The 23448-nt window shown below is 36.4% G+C and overlaps 1 protein-coding gene across 6 annotated transcripts in view; it reads right to left on the reverse strand.

Annotated features, from left to right (window-relative positions):
• Ets65A (DNA-binding protein D-ETS-3) overlaps nt 1–23448 on the reverse strand; it is a 692236-nt gene that overhangs the window by 11914 nt on the left and 656874 nt on the right. For all 6 annotated transcript variants that reach the window (XM_081744528.1, XM_081744529.1, XM_081744526.1 and 3 more), the window contains one exon: nt 21024–21232. In XM_081744528.1, the coding sequence (XP_081600654.1) occupies nt 21024–21232 (209 nt within the window). The remainder of the gene's footprint in view (nt 1–21023; nt 21233–23448) is intronic.

The raw sequence follows: 23448 nt of genomic DNA on the forward strand, positions 1-23448 counted from the left end.
CCTAAAAATGGATCCGTGATATCTAGTGACTGAAGTTTAAACAAAGTAGTTCACATAAATGTATACAGGAGTCACGTTGTGAGTACATGAACACGACACGTATTCAAGTAAGCTTCTCTTATGCCTAAAAATGGATCCGTGATATCTAGTGACTGAAGTTTAAACAAAGTAGTTCATATAAATGTATACAGGAGTCACGTTGTGAGTACATGAACACGACACGTATTCAAGTAAGCTTCTCTTATGCCTAAAAATGGATCCGTGATATCTAGTGACTGAAGTTTAAACAAAGTAGTTCATATAAATGTATACAGGAGTCACGTTGTGAGTACATGAACACGACACGTATTCAAGTAAGCTTCTCTTATGCCTAAAAATGGATCCGTGATATCTAGTGACTGAAGTTTAAACAAAGTAGTTCATATAAATGTATACAGGAGTCACGTTGTGAGTACATGAACACGACACGTATTCAAGTAAGCTTCTCTTATGCCTAAAAATGGATCTGTGATATATAGTGCAAAGGCGTCATTTAGGGAGGGCAGGAGGGGGCAATTGCCCCCCCAAGAGTTTGAGGAATACAAATGCTTTAATAGATTGTCTACTAATATACTAGCACAAAACGTGAGATTCTTATGTCAGTGGTGCTTTTGCCCCTCCCAAGCGAAGTCTGAAATGACGCCCCTGATATAGTGACTGAAGTTTAAACAAAGTAGTTCACATAAATGTATACAGGAGTCACGTTGTGAGTACGTGAACACGACACGTATTCAAGTAAGCTTCTCTTATGCCTAAAAATGGATCAGTGATATATAGTGACTGAAGTTTAAACAAAGTAGTTCACATAAATGTATACAGGAGTCACGTTGTGAGTACATGAACACGACACGTATTCAAGTAAGTTTCTCCTATGACTAAAACTGCATCCGTGATATTTAGCGGCTGAGTTTAAACAAAGTAGTTCACATAAATGTACACAGAAACCACGCTTCGAGCAGTTCATTCGCAATTGGATTTAGGCAGCATCGGAAGTGTCACTGTTCATCTCTGCGACCCCAAAAACTATATATTCGACACAAATATCGGTCATTTTCGATCATTTTAAGTGTCTCTCCTTCCTCCTCTAAGTTGCACCTTCAAAGTGATATGACAAAAAAATATTTCAGGTCTGAACCTCAGCTATGTCGAAAACTTGATCGAGATCGGTCAGGTGGTTCAAGAGTTATTACGTTATCCCCTTCTCTACCCCTCCCCTAAGACCTACCATTGAAATGAAATTATAAAAAAGAAACTTCTCAGGTTTGAACTTCATCTATGGTGAAAATTTGATTTAAAAATTTGATCGAGATTGGTGGTTTGGTTCAAGAGTTGTTGGGCCTTATGCAGAGTCGTTTCGATGTAAGATTAACGTCATACTAAAGACCTTACTACTGTAGGAAATACATGTTACTCGAACTCTTTAGGGGGCGCGGTGGCTCAGTGGTAGAGCGTTCACCTCCGGTGCTTGGGGTCCCTGGTTCGATCCCAGCTCGCGCCGTGTGGACTTTGTGGTGGACAAACACAGTGCTCGTGGGTTTTCTCGGGGTTCTCCCGTTTCCTCCCACTTTCTTCATTCCACCATTTCACTCATTTCTCATTATCACCGTCTCCTTTAGCCTAACCGGCATAACCGTGGGACGTTAAACTTAAAGATTTCATTTCATTTTTTCGAACTCTTTAGTATGGTACCAATCACGCGTAAGAACGACTCTGCATAAGCCCAATTATGTTTTATTTAATTTTTATAACTCCCTTCCTCCCATTTGTCTAAGTTTTACCGTCAAAATGAAATGATAAAAACCTCCTTGGCTCAAACCTCATCTATCTTGAGAATTTGATCGAGATGTGTCGGGTGGTCAAGAGATTAGGAGTCAAAAACATAGTCTCTTTTAATTTTATGATATAGATATATAGATTGAGACCCTAACAGGATAATACAATCGTATGTCGTATGCATCATCCACTAGCGGCTCTCACACCACCAGTGGTAAGCGTACCAAAGGTTGAGAAACTATGGTCTATACCATTACTGCTCTTCGTATGAAATTTCACAGTGAACGATACGAATAGCAGTCCTTAGGATATGTGAGCTAACAGAATTTCACAAAATGTAAAGTAGATTTTCCTTTCAGAAGCAGTATGCCTCTTCAAGGGTCAACGCTCGCCCCTTTTACTACCTCCCTTTTTCGCTCTTATTAACCCATCACCTCTTTAGTAAATGCTCCCGAACGATTGGAGTTTCCGAAGTATCGATTCACTAACATGCAAAGTACCTCCCGCTCTACAAACACTTCCTTCTACTTAGGAAAAAAAGGAAAGTTTTCCATGACATGTTCGCCAACGCTCAAAGTCCATCGATCTGCAAATTGAAAAGAGAGAAAGAAAAAAATGAAAAAAACTTTCAATACCAGTCTCATCTTTATATCTGTTCATGACACGACAGTGGCCCTTCTCAACTAAAGTTGAAACACTTATAAAATGAAAGAAAAAAATAACTCTTTAGCAAATGGCGGTAAAAAGCAAGCGAAGTTTAAATATTGAAAGGGATTTAAGTGCCTATATTTAATGCAGAGTGTTCTCAGAATTGGCAAATGTTTAGAATTATTTACCACAAAATTATTCCACTTTATAATCGAATACAACACAAAACCAGTTGAGAATACTCCAAGAACATTGCTAGAACGAACTTTTTTAAACAAAGAATGAATTCTTATTAAGTTCTACATGCTTTATACCAATTGTTCCATGTACTTCATTATTATATTCATTAAACAATTCTTGTAATACATCTATCCATTTATAATATCCTTGAGTACTATCTCTTTTTCACATGCTTCGTTTAAGAGTTCTGTTAAAACGTTCTACGATATGTTGTTTATGAAGACGCGTGCTCAAAATGGAGGGTTCAAAATTGAAAAATGAGCAAGATATCATCTCTCTGTGACTTACGGTTCCCGAGATATGGCTCCTTAAATCTTCTGAAATCCGAACTCTTTTGGACAATATTTGAGGAAGGCTGGCCAGTTGACCAGTGGCCACCGGTTACTATTTGATACCAAAATGTTTGCCATCTTCTTAGGTATTGATCAACACCAATATCATCTCTGTATGACTTGCGGTTCCCGAGATATGACTCCTTAAATCTCCCGAAATAGGAACTCTTTTAGCCAATATCTCGGGAACGGTAAGAGTGACGCGGAAAATTCAATCACAGCTTTTAATGCTCTATCGAATTGGGGGAGACCAAAATTGAAAAATTCGCAAATAACAGACAAACACACGAAGACATAGAGAATTCAGTTACAAACTGTTTAAGTTCGTTGCTTATATATTTATCAACACTACTTTTAGAAGTACTTCAATGCCAAGGTCCGTCGACCCTACTGTTCCTGTTCCTTTCCTCTTTTAAGGTCGCGTCATAACTACTCTTCTTTGAAAACCGAAGATGCAGTAAAATTGTGACGTCACGGCGGGAGCAGAAACAGCTTTCGCCCATTGCTTGTTTCTTTGATTTTTGCAGGAAAGTGAGTGATTCTTGCTTTCCTGTATTAAGAAAACATTAATTACTGTAGTGCTCGTCTTAGTCTATAAGCATGTCGAATTCTACACTAAGTACTTGTCGCAATTATAGTAGAAATACTACGGGTTCCAAAGTTATTTATCATGTATTTCCCTCGGATTTTTTGCGGAAAGTTTGGCAAAAGAAATGTTGTCGGAAAGACATCTTGAAACTTGAAAACGCCAGCGTCTATTCCGATCATTTTATTCCCGAAGCTTATGGACATAATTTAAAATTTGAGCTTCTAAATATTCTACCCAAGAAAAAGTTTAAACAAGATGTGCCTTCACTAAACTTACCATTACCATACGGAACCATGTTGGTGTAAATAATGAAAGAAGTAAATGTACGGAAGTTAGGTGTTTAAAGAAAAAAAACAAAAAAAAAAAACAAATCAGACATTGGGGTGCAGCCAGATGAAATAACTATTGTAACTGAAACAAAAAACAACTCTTTGTTTATGTTATTTTCTGTTTGTTCTGTGGGGAGTGAGGGGCATAAACCAAAAGAAGAGCTCTCCTTTTTGCGCAAAGAGAACGAAAAACTGAAGTCTAACAGTATGTACAAAGCCAAATAATATGTTTACAAACGAAGTTAAAAGAATTGGAAAGCAAATATAATAAAGAATTAATTTCAAAGGCCAGTTCTAAAATATAATATTGTGATCGTTTCAATAAAGTGGTTAAATCCGGGTGATGATATATTACGAAAAGGTTTTACACTAGGCCAAGTAAATATGTTAATAAATGGCAAGAAAAAACTAAGATGGATTGATTAAGATATCATTCGTGCATTAACACAACACGCCTCATTGATAAATTATACAATCATCTGCGGTTACAAGTTCGAATCCCCGTACCCAATGTGTCAACATTTCGACGTTGTATGCAAAATTACCGGTTTTTTCTGGTATTCTTACCCCAGTTTTGAAAATTTTGACTTAGCAAGGCCGCTACTTAAAGAGTGTGGAAAAATTTTCAGTGCTTATATTTGATGAATTGAATGTTAATAGGCGCGTATGCTATGACCAAGAGGTTTATTTATTTTTAGGACCACACAGAAATGTCCAGGTGGCAATGATTCGAGGCTTAATAGATGTGTGGAAACAGCCAGTGCATTATGATTTCGATAAGACTATGAAAAGTAAAAAAAATACTCTTCGAAATCATATCTAAAGTTGAAGTCTCAGGATTCAAGATAGTTGCGATTCTTTCGAAGTTCAATGGTGGCAATATGATGCTACATGGTGGTCTCGTTTTACCTTCTTCCAGGTGGATGGAAGCAATAAAATAGTATGAAGTTATATTTCGATCATTTCACAAAAAAACTGTGAATCGAAGAAAAAAAAAGAATGTGATTGGCCGACCGTTTCATGTTCTAAGAAAGACACTTCGATCTTGAAACTATTAGACACGGCTAAGGCATACTTCAGAATTCGGTTTTTGAATAGAAAAACACAGGAACTCCGCAGGAGGAATGTTCTTTAAGATAGTGGATTCTTCAAGTGCTACTCAATGCCATAGTGAGTACATATTGTATTTGTATGTAGTCTTTATTTTTATTGCATTTAAAAATTGTTTTCCTTTGCAAATCGCTACAGCGGAACATAGGCTTAGCACACGATATTTGTCGCTGCTTCACCGCGGTGACGTCACACTACAGCTGGAGAAAGTGGCTACGCAGAAACAGCGAGTTATGAAGGGACCTGTAAAAGCGCGGAACAGTAGGGTCGACGGACCTTGCTTCAATGCTTTTGTTTCAACGTAGTCTGTTCACTTATTAGCAACACAAACTAGTGAGCCTTATACAGTAAGATTGTTGTGTGTTAGTACGAAAAAAAATCCACCCATAACTTTCATACGAGAACTCTTGAACGGAAGCGAATTCTTGAATTCTGTTTATAACGCAATATACCACTACACAGAGAGCCCGAAACGACTCAAAACGACAGAAAAATGCATGTCTTCTAATTGGATATACTTTAATGTGTACAAATGAATTGCCTTCTAATGGTGGACATAAGGAAATATGTCGATTTTTTGACATTACGGATATGTCCGCCATGAACATAATAAATGTGAGCAACTATAGCATGTCAAAATGATCTACTACCTTGTTTTAATTAGTTTTGACGGATTAGTATGAAATGTTTTGATCACTGGGACAATGTTTGAGATGATATAATTGTACGTCAAAAATTTATACACATGCGCGGAAATGTGAGGCGGTTGTCGTTTGTCCCTTGTTATCAGTGTTACCAATGTAGCACTTTGTCGCTTGATCTAGAAATTTTTAAGGATATTTTTATCAAAAACAATTGGTTCATTTATATTGATAGAATAGAAATTTAGCATCTTTTAAATGTTTTCTAGTGACTAAACTAGCATTATTTCCACTAAAATTAATATTTCTAGCGTTTTCTTGCAGTCTGTTTAGTGACAGTATTATTCACGTTGTTGGCAGTGTGTTTAGTATCATTACGACATGTGTGTATGCCCTATTACGGACAGGTTTGACATATATTTTGTATGTCATACCTTGTCCTTCGGGTTCTGTGCGTAGAGTAATTATCTTTGTCGAGTTCGTTAATAGAGAATATCTTTTAACATCTTCACGAGTAAGTTCACGAGTTTAACGGTAGTTATTCATATTCCATACACCATACATGGAGTAACTGATTCATGTCAGCTTTGCTTTAATAATTCAACATGGAAAAGGACAATCTAAGAGCAAATCATGAAGCTTTAAATTAAAGTATTGTTATACAACAGTTTCCCCAACTAACTAATTATTTGGCTTTATCTTTCAAATGAAATCTTTTCGTTTAACGTACCACGATTATGTCCGTTAGGCCAAAATACACAGATGATTAAGACAATTTAATCAAGATTGAACAATTGCTGGAATGAGAATGTGGAAGGAAACAGGAGTAACCCCAAGAAAACCCATGGACACGATGTTGTCCACCACAAACTTACTTGGCTGGAGGTCGAACCAGGAACCCCACACACCAGAGATAAGAGCTCTACCATTGAGCCGCCATGCCCCCTTTGGCTCCAGCAACAGCTGTGTACGGTGAAGCCGAAAATTAAAAAGTTGGAGAAACCGTTACACATAAATAACTTAATTTAAAACTTTATGGTTTGCTCAGAGATTGTGTTTCTCTGTGTTGCCATACATCGAAACATATGCTGAGGTTAGACTTTTTATTTTACCTTAAAATACAATTTTGCGTGATTTTTATTGTGTTTATCAGAGTGTATTCTTTATACAAGGGCTGACAAATAAGAAAATCAGGATTTCAGAAGTGATTTCTTCTACCAAATGTAAGAAAAAGATCTATCAGTGTAGTTCATAAGCTGTAAACCTGAACCTTTGAATAGCCTTCTGAAATATTCTCTAATCCAGTGGCGACAACACGTGCCTTCAGTTGGAGTGCCGCTGGAAAGACTATTGAGATCCTCTGCTGTAGCCTCACTACTGCTAATATTACGTAAATGCAAATCAATCCATTAAGAGAACAATCAATACAAAAAGCATTTGTATTTTTCTTCCTATTTACTCAAGAAAGAAAATATTAATTTGCCAAAAACAATGTTTTATTTGTCTTTCCATGTTCCTTATAACACTGGACAAACGCCTTCCAGAAGGATGGTCTCCAATCAATTAGAATTTACTTTTTGGGCCTTACAGATAGTGTTAAATGTTAACAGATGCAGACAAATTCCGTGAATATAGGTGTAGTATAACATTTCTACTTGCAATTTGTTTCAAAACTATGATGACCTAGTGCTGTCGAACAAGCCACTCCACTGATGTGCATGAAAATGTTAACTTTAGCAAAAAGACGATCGAACGCGTTGAATACCTGCAACTAGACCAACTCTAATGTCATCTAACTCACTCTATGGCTTATGGAACCCGGATGTTCAATACAGAGTTCACAAAAGCTCTCCACTGACTTCTGTCGTAGCCAACTGCATCATTTTCTATTGTATTCCTATTTTCTATTGTATTCCTATTGCGAGATCCATCTTAACATTGTCTTCCTATCTGCGACTGGGTCTTCCAAATGGTCGTTTTTCTGACTGGGTTTAAAGTTCTTATTTTTAAAATGTTCCTACTTTCTGCCATTCTGGTTACATGACCTGTCCAGCTGAGCCTCCTAGACTTGATTACCCTAACAATGTTTAGTAGACAGTATAAATTATGTAGTTCCTCGTTATGAAGTTTCTGCCGTTCTTCTTGGGTCCGAATATTCGTATCAGTATGTTTTCAGATGCTTAATTTCTTCGTAGATATGGTGTTGGTCTCTTAATACTGGTCCTAGATATTTGAAAGTATCCACTTTGTGAAAAGTATTATTTGGTATTTTGACGTATCCATAATTTGTAGTATTATGACTCTGACAAACTTCCATGTACGGACTATTTAGTTTTCACTGCATTTACTTCCAAACCCGTCTCTGCAAGCGTTTAATAATAATTCTAGAAGTCATTATAAGATACAATTCACTTTCTCAATTTGAGGTAACATTCGTCTTTATCGTGACATGTTCTTCTTCTTTACCATCCACTTTAAATGTTTAATTTTCAACTAACACAAGAGTGGGACGAAAATAAATCAGAGCATCGTAAGAAGGGAGACATTAAAACAATCTTTGTGGATTTAGTTTCGCACATGATAGATACCGACAAGCTTAACCGCCGATTAACCCTTTCCGCACGGAAGTAGAAATTCTTCGATTATTTTCATGAAATCTACATGAAACATGTATAGAACATTTTTATTAAAACAATTCGTGGGTCCATCGTAGGTTCTGAGAAAGTGGACCCGCACAACTGTACGCGTTTTGAAATCGTAGTGAGCGTGAAAAATAAAAAATTCTCGCTTGAGTAATACAGAAAAGCTACCCACACCATTGTGCGGGTTCGGACGGAAAGGGTTAAAATAGGTTAGCCAATTAGTTCCAAACATTCTTCGACTGACGACACACTTTACTGAGAATACACTTCTATGATTTTTATTAATTATAATGTAAAATAATAATAGTGTAAGTTTCTATGAAGTAGTGACTATGTAGTAAAGACTAATGTTGCAACGCTGGAGGCATTGAATGTCTCAAAATTGGTTTTAAATCCTTTATAAATCTTAAATCCTAAAATTTCGAGATACACAGGTTGGAAACCACAGTGTTAACCAATGATTTAAATAAATATAAAATATGTTCGAAGTAAGTACTTATAATAATCTTTATTACAGTTTCGGCAGCATTGCCTTCATCAAAATACATTATAAACATGTAAGGAGTGAGTTGAGTTGATTTTGAGTTTAACGTTCGTTCTGCAGCGAGGCTATATGAGACGTGGACCTACAGATTAACATGGAATCCGAAACAGATGAGCTCCTACCGGATGTCGAACCGAGGTACACTAACCGCTTTGCCATGACGGAGCTCCAATGTAAGGAGTGAACCGCCTTGTACCTTCATAGCATAATTAAAAATGAAATGAAATCTTTTAGTTTAACGTCCTGCGATTATGCCTTGTAGGCTGAGGGAGACGATGATTAAAGTAAGTGAATGATGATGAAAAAATTGGTGGAATGAGAATGTTAGAGAAAAACTCACGGACATGATGTTGTCCACCACAAGCATACTTGCCGGGCATGTTTCACAGGGATTCCGCGCATCAGAGGTAGTCACTCTGCCACTGATACACTATGTCCTCCCCTCCTCATAGTGCGTTTGATGAAGGCAGCAATATATTACCGAAAATGATACACCGATTATTAATATAAGCAGCCTATTTACGTTTGTTGGAGCTCATTTTTATTTAAATTAAGCGTAATTCTAAAGCAAAAATGTGCAGTGTCCAAACCAATGATGTCATTTTCTTTTTTTTAAAAAAAATCCAAACCGAACTCTCTTTCTTCAATTCCTGCGTAAGAGGTAGTGAACTCAGGTCTGAAAATCAAGAATAATGGCAATGGAAGCGGATGTACTGACCACACATGACACCTCCTTTGGTGGCTGTGACCAAAAAATTCTCAGATTTATTTTTGAAGAAAAAAAACTGTTCTTAAATCTAAAATTTAGTTTATTATTATTATTATTATTATTATTATTATTATTATTATTATTATTATTATTATTGACTTATTTTAAATAAATACTGAAACCTACAGTCCGATCGATGGCGTGCGTCAAGATAGCTTAATGTTCTCCATTCAACAAGAGAAAAATAAAAGATTCGTTCTTTTCCGTGGAACTGGAGTCATTTATGTTAACAATTCCATCACTAGTTCCGCTTCCACCCCTCTTTCCTGCTACAATAAGAGAAATAAGGTCCCTTCATAACGTTCCCGAGCTAAAGAAAACCAGAGATAATGTTGCGGCAATAACACGTCTATTGTTGAAGATGTGCGTCGGATTTTACGAGCTGTACTCCATTTTGTATGGCTGAGTTGCGTCAAGAGCTGAGAGGGAGGTCTGATTCGCTTTTGTTTCCTTTTCGGCAGTTTACATTACCTCCCCAAAATCCTTTTCTTCTGCATTTGGTCGTGTTTTCTTCCTTGTTTTCTGCTGTTCTCATGGCTGCTTAACGAGCTACTTACGTACAGTACAACTGTGGATAATTTCGCTCTCCTCAAACCATGGACACAGCTAACAAGACAAAAACATCTTTCCAGAAAAGCCAAAAACAGAAGAGAACGTAGAATTCTAAAATGCAGTATAGAAAGCAGAAGTTAGATGTAATTATGACATTTCACGTGAATATTTTAGTGAATATTTAAATATGGTAATATTATTACAGTTTGAAATCTGACAATGAAAAAAAAAATCACAAATCGTATGCGAATAGTTGTTCGATATTTTACTATTTAAATGACGAATCTACTAGTACTAATACACCAAGGACTACGTTAATCTCTCATTCTTACTAGTGATAAAAAAATGTCACAAGATTGACCTGTGTCTGGAAAATACCTTCTTCTTCTTGTTCTTCGAAAAGGTAATAACAGCCTTTACAACATGTTAGGCAAAAAGTTCGTTGAAAACTCCAGATGCTGATGTTAACACTTCATCAGATATTAATCTGTGCAAATGCATAGATAGCTTGAAATAACAAGATTTTACAATAGAGTTTGGCTACGGGCATATAATTTGAAGGACTCACCAACTACCCCTATAGAAATTGTTGGGGAAGTACCGCAGGATTCTGAAACATGGATGTTTGGATAGGACACAACACTAGCTCCTAAGTGAAGTCCTGACCCGACTACGATAGGTCCCATACATAGTCTTGGATCTATGCACCTTTAAAGTTCACTTTTTCATGTTCTCGGTAGCCTATAACTTCGAAAGGAAGCGTTTATCCACCCAGGTTCGCGTATACTTTTTGTCTTATATTGGTGTCAAGAATCACCTCCAAACGTTATGGGCGTTGTTTTGAAACACACTGTATAGAATACACAGATTTAAGTTACAAGGTAAAGGAGTAACGAAAAGAAAGATCAAGTGAAGTAATGTTTGTAATTACTATTACAGAGTAAGAGAGTTGTAATCAGGACCGGCTCTACCATACGTGCAATACGTGCATTTGCACGGTGCGGCAAGTTTCGAGGAGCGGCAAAATCTGTCGTCCCTATATTATTTAAAATAAATGTTGATATTGATATGTAGATATTGATAAATATCTATGCTCTAAGATCTCTTTCAGTTAGTGTCTGATGAAGACAATGTTAAGTTGTCGAAACCGTTACACTGTAATTTAGTTTTTAATAAACAAGTGTATATACTCTGGTCAGAAGTGTTTATTATTTCTTTAGTGAGTTCCAGAGTCGTGATGGATAGAGTTGCAAAGGGAATCTCGAGTAAGTCATTAAGACAGTCACACAAGCATTAGTATCTTGCTTATATTTTTCCATGAAACGATTTTAGCTAGGATTACTTTGCGTGGAAGATGAAGTGACGCGGTAGATGAGTGGTTAGCGCATTGAACTTCTATTCGGTTGGCCAGGGTTCGAATCCTGGAGAGGCTAAAACTTTTTCAAGTGTTTCAATTTCAATTCATACTCAGTGTGACAAGCAAGATCTCTCTTCCCTAGAAAGAAAAAGATGTTGGAATAAGGAGAATTGGAGAAGGTCTCTCAATGGAGACAGTCATTTACAAAACTTATTTCCAACAGTTGTTCTAGATTTGATATTTTTGTCTACTTTTAAGCATTTTCTGATTCATGTGTGATCAGCGTTTTTATTTGTTTGAATATACAGTATATAATGAAATAATACATTACATACACAGCAATATTGAGATTAACATATGATGTTCATTGGACAACACGCTCTGAACGAGAGAGATTCATCTCAGAATGAAGAAATGTTTCGTGCGTCATCTACTCACAATTTTACTTGCATAAAGACCTGAGTCAGTGCTACCAACTGCTGTCAGTGCCGAGAAAAGTTACGTGCAAGTTGGGTTGCATCTGTCCAGGCGTTCTCACAACTGCAAATGACCTGGACCCCAAGTAATTAAATTATAACAATCAGGGGTCCAGGTACTTATGTGAGTGACTGTACTACTCATATAGCTAAGAATATATACATATAACTCAAGTACTCTGTTCTGCGTTAACTAGATTACCTAAGTATAAACAGTGTTAAGCAGAATTGGAATCTACTCCATTTTTCTAATAGCTATATGTATTATATATTCATATGTAAGAATGTGTATATATAATACATATAGATATGCAGTAAATATTTATCACGTGGAAAGTATGATGTGAATACATATATTTTGTTAATATCCAAGTTAACTGACATACGTATCACTACAGGCAGAAATATTGTTGCAAAAGAACAATGAAATAGTAATTAATAATTTGCCAATTATAAGACTATATATATATATATATATATATATATATATATATATATATATATATATATATATATATATATATATATATATATATATATATATGAAATAATAAACAATTTTATCTCGATCACGATTTTAAATTTTAATCAATGTTTCAAAGGAGTTATGATATTGATCTGCCCACTACCATTTTTTTTTTTTAAATGTCACCTCTACACCGTACTTGCGATTTACATGATGTAAAGTACATGCAAGCTTAAACTGTTTGAACAGTTGTTAAGATATTTTACTAGCCGTAGAAACACGGTATCAGTGAGGTTTGGCATAAAATATGTTTAATGTAAGTTTGTCAGGGCTATCGTTTCCCCACAAGTTTTAAAAGAACTTTATTAAACATTTGGTTTTCTCAGAGAAAGGCTCAGTAGATAAATCTTGCCATATGCGTTTTTCTTCACAGCAATTGCAAAGTTTATGAACCATCGTTAAAAAAAAAAAAAAAGAAAAAATCTTTGCTGTAAAGAAGAGGCTTAAACTAGACATATAATACAGAGTTCCTATCAATACCTATGATCTACAGCACAGTTAACTACGGTTATACCACGACAGAAAATTCACAGTTACCACGCTATCTCATGGCTGAATTATTGCCATAAACAGCAAAGTTACCGAGTTGAAGTTTGGATCGTATGATCCCGATGAGAACGCAAGTCAATCTTTTAAAGCTGGGGATTAGTTCACTTCAGAACCGCTAGTTGGCGTGATCAACTTTTGCCACTTACAGTTTACGACCGTTCTCGCTTTTCAATAGACTTCGAGGCTAACACAAACTTAGGGCATATAAACTGTGACGTCAAGCTTTTTTACTTTCTTCTTTTTCTCCCCCTGACATTATAGAACTGGTGGGATGTTGTGTAAAAGCGCTAAAACCAGATAACAAAAACTTCCAGTTTCAGGCAAAGAGGGCGAATTATTCTCGTAGGTTACGAGAAGCAACCGACGAGAGAAAAAAACGAAAGGATTATATTACGAACCAGATTATAAACTTACCATATACGTCATAATCTTGCAAAAGAACACGATGTTATAATAGGCTCTAAAAAGCAGAATTGATATTTTTTATTACTCTGTTCGAAGATAAGAAGGTTCTGTTTTAAAAAAAGGCATTTTTGGTGAGAAAAAAGTCAAAGGTGCATTCTTCACACGCCAATTTTTCTGCAACTTTTCTGTTTGTTAAGAAGTTTATGCAGACATTACTTCTCTATATCTAAAAACGAAATCTCTAAGTAACAAAAAATTGACTGCTAAAATCTAAGTCACGTAAAACAGTTATCTACAAAAGAATTTAGGCTGAAAAAAAAGAATATGCTAAGCGCATTGGTTTGTAGTAATTTTGGTTTAGCAAATGTCTGTATTGTAGTTAGTTGTTTAGTTTTTTTTTTAATTTTTGCTTTAATATAGTTCTTTTTACGATGAGCATGTTCTTATCTGCCTGACCTTTATGACTTATTTTGCTGTACAATGTGTCTCCTCCAATTCTCAGTCAATATCTTGTGTAACTAGATTTTCCAAGATTATTTCAAACTTTAAATATTAAGATAATTGCTGATTGGTTGCAAATGCTCTAAAATCTGAGAACAAATTTGAAATTGATATATACAATAGGGTGAGAAGAAAAAAGTGATTTTTTTTACCACTTCGTAATACCGCGGAAAACTTGCGAATTGAGAAGGCTAAAATTGAGTAACAGAAACAGAACAAGAATTTTGGGTATGATCCAAAAAAGTGGATCAAAAGATTGCGATCTTGGTCAATAATTAGCTTTTGGATCAGGGGCCACAAACGTTTTGAAGGACCTCTAAATCGACTTTCTACGGAATAAGCACATCATGCTGAGTTAAGTGAAAGTTTGGGTTTTTCTACAATATAGGAGTTTTCCAGATATAAGACCTACAATAACATTTTTGATTGAAATATATTGTACCTTTTGATCAAAAAGTAAATGAAATGAGATTGGTTTGTGTGTTCCAGTCAGGTATGTGTTTTAAGTTCGCCGAAATTTGGAAAAGTTCACATTTTTTTTCAGTAACTTTTAGCATTTTAAAATTAACCTCTTCCCGAATAAGATCAACTTCTCATGTATTTAAAGCGGATAAATTAATGTTTAAATATTATTTAAATCCATCAATATCTTCTGGTCGCTCATTGCCTTCAAAGTTAATGAAATTTTGGAAAATATCTTTTTTTTTACAAATAAATGCAGATCACAGTTCAAGAGGAAAGAATACTAACAACTCACTTGTGTTTTTTTTCATCATTTAATACAAGTTTAAATGTTCAAATACAAATTATTTTACATAAAAAATGTCGTAGAAATGTGAATTTCCCCAAATTTCGCCAAATTTTAAAGCACATAAACGACCTGAACATATAAAATGATTTTATTTTCTAACCCCCCGTTTTCAGCTCGATCAGTATGCACGTTTCCCGTTGTTTCTGATAACGCCAGTCATGTATGCAACCCCCTACTACCACATGGTTGTGCGGGCTTATATAACAGCAGAGGATAATATTGGGGATCGGAGTAATGACTTGCCTCTCTTTTGATCGACGTTCTGAATTAAGAGTCAATAACGACGGGTCTTTACTCTTCTTATTCAGGTTCTTACTTAAGTCCCGACAACGACAGATCCTTACAGCTAATAAATAAATAAATTCCTCATTACAACTCTATATCTCAGAAGGAAGCTTACATATTTTACTAGTCTACATTTGTAAACACCAACAGTATTTCTTATTTGTCAACAAAATCACGTGGTCTCTTACTGCAACTACTATAAGTAAGCAGACGACATATATCCTCGTCATTATCAAGTCATGTAACAAAAGAGGAGCATTAGAACCACCGCTGTTCAAAAAAGGGTATAACACACCATGTAAGGTCTTCATCGGCATCAGTTTTGGCTGGTCATCACAACTCTCTTAGCTTGACTGGAGCTCTAAAAAACCTAACCTAACCCAAGCCTCTTAGCTTGCCTACAGCTCTGTGGTTTTCTTACCCGCTTTGGCTTGCCTAGAACTCTTCAAAATCTCAAAGTCTCTTTGCTTGTTTAAAGCACTAAAATAAAAAAAAAATCCTAAACCATTGCCACTTACACTGAGAAAAAATGTAGGAGGCGTACTTAAAAAGATAGGTTATATGCGTAATTCCTGTGGTTTTTGGACTTAACGTACAGCAGACTTAGAACTGAAAACGCATGTTTTACAATACTTTCCGTGTAAGTGTTCCATTTATACGTACTTTCCGTATGAAACAATATAGGCGGTCAGAATCTCACACACAAACGAACGTATATAACATATAGCTGAGGAATGGAACATAAGTATATGCATGTGATATACGGAAAACTGTTAGATGTCTGACATCCTGCAACGGCATGATGTAACATCTAAGGGCAGTGCCTATGTAGCATACGGATAACGTATGTTCCGTACTGATTTCTATAGTAAGCAAGAGGATACCGTATATTTGTACAATATACCGCTGTCCGGAGAACGGATTTTTCTCTGTGTAGCTTGCCTAGAGCTCTGCAGTGTCCTTTCCTTGCCTGCCTTAGCTTTAAAATGCTTATTTACCCAAACTACGTATTAGTCTTCAGACCACGCCTATAGTCACTATATTTGTACACAACAGGAATTTTATAATAAAATGATTGTGGGCATGGGCACCCGAAGGGGGCAGGGTGGGGCCCGATCCCTCTTGCTCACGAAAACGTATACGGAATATAAATACTAGAAACACCAGACGTAATATAACAACCAAGGAGATGAGCCCCCTAGAAAATTTTCTTCGGGCGCCCCTGGTTGTGAGAGAAAACTAAATCCAGTATGCTAAATTGCTCTATGTACTACAGCATCAAGGTTATTTTACAATATCATCAATCTGTATGTATTATCGACCTCACTAATAAACTTTACATTACAATTACATTCAACCAACGTTAATTTCATATAAATATTCTTTCAGAGTAAATTTGTTTTATGTTCTTTTGTAACCAACACGTAATGAAGATCGAAAACTGCGACTAAAATATAGTTAGAACTACTAATCAAATTCGAGTCTGAGAGGTTGCTTACGAGGCGAAACGAGACAGGTTTATGATGACGAAATACAAGACGAGACACAGCTCACCTAATAGAAACGTATATATTTTAAGACGCAACTAAATAGCGACGAGACAGTTTCAACTTTGGTGATCCTAGTACTGTATTATTATTATTATTATTATTATTATTATTATTATTATTATTATTATTATTATTATTATTATTATTATTATTATTATTATTATTTTATTGCGTTTTGTGAGGTCCTGGAACTAACGAGTTTTTTTTTTTTAATTTTAGGTTTGGGGCGGGAAATGATGTTTCTTCCACGTTTCTAGATCTTCAGCTTCCACTTTTAACTTAAAATATTTTCTTCTATGTTTCAAATCATCGATTAGGTGTGTTCTTCTTTCTACTTCTCGCTTTTCTTCCATCTTTCCTTGTACGGTGCTATGAAGAAGACAATTTCTTCGCAAGATGTGTCCAATCCAATTGGCCTTCCTACGAAGGATACTGGGTAGAAGTGTCCTCTTCTTTCCTATCCGTTTTAAAACATCCTCGTTTGTTATTCTCTCTGTCTATTTCATCTTCTTCATCTTCCTCCAACACCACATTTCGAAGCTCCCTAAATATTTCTTCTTTAACTTTCGTAATTTATTTTTCGGTAACTGCTCATCAGAGCTAAACGAAATTTGGTCGGGAAGTAGCCCATTATCTGAGGGTTGAAGGTTGGTATATTTGGTGGCCGAGCTCGGCTACAGACAAGCTCGGCTTGACAACAGAAGCTGTGTTTCACGGCTTTGCACACCGGAAGCTTCTGAGTTTGGTTAATCTCTGCTTGTTAATAGTTAGCAACGTACCGAACAATCCCACCTTGGTTTAACATCCAGCCATGAGTGTAAAGGAAGCCTCTCCTATTGTATAAATATAGGTGTTTGAAGTTGAGAGAAGCTTATGCATATCCATTTTTCTGAAGTATTTGTGTAAATTAATCAAACATTACTCATTAGAAGAGTGCCCTGATTCACATCAGATGTTAGCCATACTCAGGAGCGCACTAAAAGGGGTCTACCGCGTTCGGAACCCCTATAAAAACTTAGAACTCAACTCAACATACATTTGTTTAACAGGGAAATGATTGATCTAGCATGAAAATTTGATCGTACTCTTCATCTGTTTTCCTCTTATGAAAACAATTTAGTTCTATCATTTCTTTCTGAAGATATAAGTGGAAGTATTTTACAATTACCGCTGCAGAATAATATCCGTTCAATACTACATAGACGTGATGGCTTGTAGAGTATTGGACCCCTCCTAACAAAAATTGGTGGCTGTGTTCCTGACCATAATATTCGAAGCACTTTTTATCCTTCATTGTTTTAAATAAAAAGGCTTACTCTATGTAAACTTGTCGATAGCGTATTTCCAGATAATCATATAAATTTTATTTTCGACTTTAAATCCTTATCATCACATGCACTTAATCAGGTCACATAGCAACAGTTAGTGCAAGTAATGCTAACAATGCAAAATGCTAATAGTATATGTTTCTCGTAACTTTAGTAGTAAACGAAAAATGAAATTATTAAATTCCAAAGTACACTACTGACTAAAATAGAAAAGAAATCTGTTATTTGTTTACTGCCATCAAAGTATGACTTTACACTAGAAAATTCGTAAGTTACAATACTCGAATGCTTTTTGTAATAACAATTCACCATGCTACGATTTCTAAGGCGTAAAGTCCACCTGGTTTACAAATAGAGGAATCGGTGACTACAGAAATAATTATACAGGGCGAGGCAAATAAAAGTTGTCCGGACAACAGAGTTCCAGGGTACAAAGAAACACAACAAAGAAAATAAAATAGTTCGCTAATCTGCTTATTGCAGATGTTGAAAATGACCACCATTCACCTCTTGGCACTTTTGGGCCTTGGTCAGCAAATTGCAGAAGGCAGATCGAAGCTGGGTTGCTGGAATTGCTGCAATCCCATCAGAAATATTCTGCTGCAGTTCTTGAAGACTATGAGGGTTGTTGCGATACACCTTAGACTTGAAGTTTCCCCACAAAAATTAATCGCACACGGACAGATAAGGTGACCGGGGTATCCAGCTAGGGCCGAGATCAGACTGACTTCTGCTTACAACTCTGTCAGGAGTGAAGATACTGTAAATATGATTCATGGAGTATTTGTACGCATGATGTACATGATGCCGGTCTCCTGCGATAGGCGCCGGGTTGATTTGGTAGGACTCTGGAACATTTTCTGGTTAACTATATCCACAATTTCAGGTGTTCGGACACGTTTCCAAACTTTTTTTTTGTCTAGTTTAAAACAGATCTTATCTGACATAATTTCTTGACTAATCGCTGGATTGCACTCTTTTCTATTACTTTGACACCATGAAATTCATGAGCAAACAATTGATTACAATTTATTTTCAAGTAACTTTCCACAAGGAACACCCTCTGCTGCACTGTGAGTACCGTCTTCACCTGTGCACTGCATCAGGTGATAGCGCCAAAGCCCGCACTAAAATCTGAAGCGGTGGTGTGCGTACACGTGGTGTGGTTCTTTGCATACATTCACGTCCAATCATATTCACTCGTCCAGGCCACTTTTGTTTGCCCTACCCTGTATAATGAAAATGGCATTTTACTGAAGGTATTACAATATGTATTGACGACTCACCACGCAATATGCCTAAAACATATGATACACCATGTTAATTACAGAACTGTATTAGAGTAATCACCAAGAATGGAAATAATGCTTTTACAGTAGTAACATTCTATTGGATGATGCCTACGTTGCAATGTTGAAGTACCATGTAAAATGATGATTCAGCATTCTGTAATTTCTAATTCGTAAGTTATATCTGGTTTCTCTTTATAGGAAGCATGATCGCTCAGAGATAGAGCGCTTACCTCTGATGCATGGGGTCCCTGGTTCGATCCCCGACCACACTGAGAAAAATCCGTTCTCCGGACAGCGGTATATTGTAAAATATATGGAATCCTTTTGCTCACTACAGAAATCAGCACGGAGCATACGTTATCCGTGTACTATATAGGCACTGCCGCAGGATGTCTTAACAGTCTTCCTTATATTACATACATATATGTATGTTACCTTCGTCAGCTATATGTTATATACGTCCATTTGTATGTGAGATCCTGGCCGCCTACATTGTTTCATACGGAAAGTACGTATAGATGGAACACTTATACAGAAAGCATTATAAAACATGCGTTTTCAGTTATACGTCTGCTGTACGTTAAGTCCAAAAACTACAGGATTTGCAAATGTAACATACGATTTTACGCATACCACATGCATTTTTTTCTCGGTGCAAGTAACTTCGTGATGAACAACATTGTGTCCGTGGGTTTTCTCGGGGTTCTCCCATTTCTTCCAACATTTTCATTACACTACAGTAGTTCTTTCATCATCATTCACTTGCTTTAATTATCTGTCTCCCTTAGCCCAAAAGGCATAATAATGGGACATTAAAGAGATTTATTTTCATTTCATTTCTTGCTCTTTATAGTAAGCGGTGATTCAAACAAAAAAAATGCAATACATTGCAGATGACGTTAGTACATTCATAGAGCTATTAGTTCTGGTCCTGTTCTTATTTAAAATGTACTACGGAATTATTTTTAACCAACTTCAGAGAATGAGCAGTTTTTCAATTCAACCATGCCCTAGGAGTGTTCACGCATAACTTTGACGCATAACCACCAATTTGGATGATTATTCTGTGTGTGGAAGGTGTAGATCCTATATGAATTTATTTAGGATTTGATGGTAATCTTGAAAGCTAGACTAGAAGTACCTCAGTGAATGCTGGGTTAATTACGGCAACGTAACATGCATATAGACAACCACACTTGCATTATCGCTTTATGGTTGCATAATAGCAAGGCGTTATACTGGAAAGTTTCAGAACACTTTCATACTACATTACGCTGCTTCTTTTATTTATAATATTTTAAACAAGCGAGTTGTGTGTGAAGCCGGTTAAGACTTTTTTTTTAAAAAAAAAGTTACAATTATCCCTAAACAGATAATCCATTCATATTCGATTATTCTAAAGCTTTACTATTATTGTAAAAGCTGACGGTACATTTTCTCTCGATTGATACGTTTGAGAACCATCATAAATACTAGTTCGCACTATATTACACGCAGTAGAGACTCGTAAGGAAGTAACATAGGCAAAAAATTACAATTTTATCGCTACACAAACAGGGAAGAAAAATGTTTAATATTATAATTCTTGATACAAGAATTTGGAGGTCAATTTTTTTCTTAAGCTTATAGCAATAAAATTGTATTTTTTTTTGCTGATGTAACTTCCCTCACGAGCCGCTACTGATTAAACGACTACTAATTGATCTGAAAGCTGTTTGTAAATTATACTACTTACCGGATGATGAGGGAATCCCCGCGTGCGGTCCCATAAAGTTGAGCTTTGTGGAATGGTGGTAGCTGGACATGAAGAGGTCGGACTGGTATTTGTACGCCGCTGGGTCTGCTGCTGCTGGTTGCGTTGCAGCTGCGAGTCCTTGGAAATCAAACTTATACGCATACCTTTTCCCGTGTACTTTCGTCATTATGTTCTTGTCATAGTAATACCTGAAAGGAGAAAAGCAATATTAGTATTCAAGATAAGCTATACACAAAATGATGAGAGAAGTGGTTGGGACAATCGGTGAACCGGATTCACGAGCTCCCGTTGTTCAAATCTGTGGCCAAGCTGAGCCAAGTAGAGCTGTACCTGACCGATCTACGCCACCAAGTATAGCGATCTTTATTCGCTAAGCAATGCGCTACTTGTCCATCTAACTTCGTTCAGATGCAGCCAGTGGTTATCGAGAAATAAAATATCAAATACGAGTCAAGCCGAGCCTCTTCTTGTCCGAGCTCGGTCATCAAATGTAGTGATCTTTAGTCCTTATACGATGGACTACTTGTGCCCAAATTTCGTTTAAATCCGACCAGAAATTTCCGAGAAATAATGTACCACATACACACACACATATCATGCATATACACCTGGATTAAAACTCTGAACTAAAAGGTCTTATCCAGAAGGTCCTCCTATAAACATTCACAAAAACACACCAAATATTTCGTGTGGAAAAAATGAAATGAAATCTTTGAGTTTTACGTCCCACGATTATGCCGATTAGGCTAAAGGAGACGGTGATGATGAGAGATGAGTGAAATGGTGGAATGAATAAAGTGGGAGAAAACGGGAGAACTCCGAGAAAACCCACCCGCACGGTGTTTGTCCACCACAAAGTTCACTTGGCGGGGCTGGGTTCGAACCCGGGACCCCAAGCACCAGAGGTGAACGCTCTACCACTGAGCCACCGCACACCCCAGTTATTTCGTGTGGAGTATTGTACTATATATGGAGAAGAAACATGGACATTACGTAAAAGCAATGCATTTTTCTTGATTCTCTCGTTTCTTTTTAGACTTCCATTCTATCAATTCTTAAATCATTCACTTCCAGATATCACCGGCCTTCTTTAGACATTTCGTAGAAGAACTGAACAATGACAACCTCATTATGCATACACTCAAGTTAATTAATATCTCTTCGGAATAAGGCAATTTCGCTTCTTATAGTGTAAAAAAGTCAGATCCTTAATAGATGTAAAAGGTTATATGGAAAACTTCTAGTAAGTAGGAAGCTGGAGTGAAGAAATAGTTGACAATATGTATACAAGAACTGAAGGATTTGTTCCATTTCTTGCAATCTGTTCCTTTTGGCAGTAACTTCATGACAGACAAGCCGATAACAGAGTTGCGTTTGTGATAATATTGCATTTGTGATAATACGGGCTATTATACAGCTAAGGAACCAATCAAACTCTTCGCTCGTGCTGCACTGGAGGAATGCTTATCTCTGACGTAGAAAAACGACCTCCGGGCGTTGTGCATATTTCGGTGAGGCAAAACGATAAGATTATCATATTTTTTATTATAGATGGGAACACTGGTTACTACTAAAAGCGGACAGACTATATACCTCAATATTGCTATCATATAAGACACTAACTTATAAAGCAGTCACATTTCTGACAAATATATTGACAACGATAATTCAATTTAAAAATAGTTAAAAATCATCTGTTCGCACGGTGTGAAGTCTTATGATGTAGACTGCAATTTTAGAAAATTATTTTCTAATGCACAGCCAGTTTGCCATTCTTGTGTTTCCCAAACAATGGAAGATCCATACAAATGTGTCACCAATAACAGCCTGGCTTAATAGATGGATTCTTGAAATTGTATTCACCACGAAAACAAAATCAAAATTCGCAGCTGTATGTTTAGAGGTAAACAAAAGCACCGACAATAATCAAAAAAAGAAGAAATTGATCACAAACAATCAAGAACAATGATTTTTACAGAATCAAGCCTGACCAGAAAAGTGAAAGAAAAAATGAGTATATTCGAAACGTCGAACAAAACGCTTATGTCATTATTATGTGTGTTTGTTCTTTTTTCTCTGTTTCCTTTTATGTGAGGAGGAAATAAAATCGAGTGACGGGTAGTGATCGACAAAGATACACAATTCTTCCCTAGATGGTTCCCTTCGTACCGGTAACTTCATTATCATCGTCACATCACGGGAACAGATTGACTATTACCAAGCGGTTCACCCTCTCTGGCCCCCGCCAATAATCCTATTATGCACCCTTCACATGTATTTCCTCTCCGTCCTAAACTTATCACTTTTTCTTGTTACGCATATATGTATATGTGTATCTTGTAATAACCGTTCTGGAAATGCCAATGGAAGAATCAACAACCAATAAATAAAAAAAAGCTCAAAG

This window comes from Thermobia domestica, chromosome 17 (assembly GCF_964235325.1).
Source record: "Thermobia domestica chromosome 17, izTheDome1.hap1.1, whole genome shotgun sequence".
In the NCBI taxonomy this organism is placed as follows: Eukaryota; Metazoa; Arthropoda; class Insecta; order Zygentoma; family Lepismatidae; genus Thermobia; species Thermobia domestica.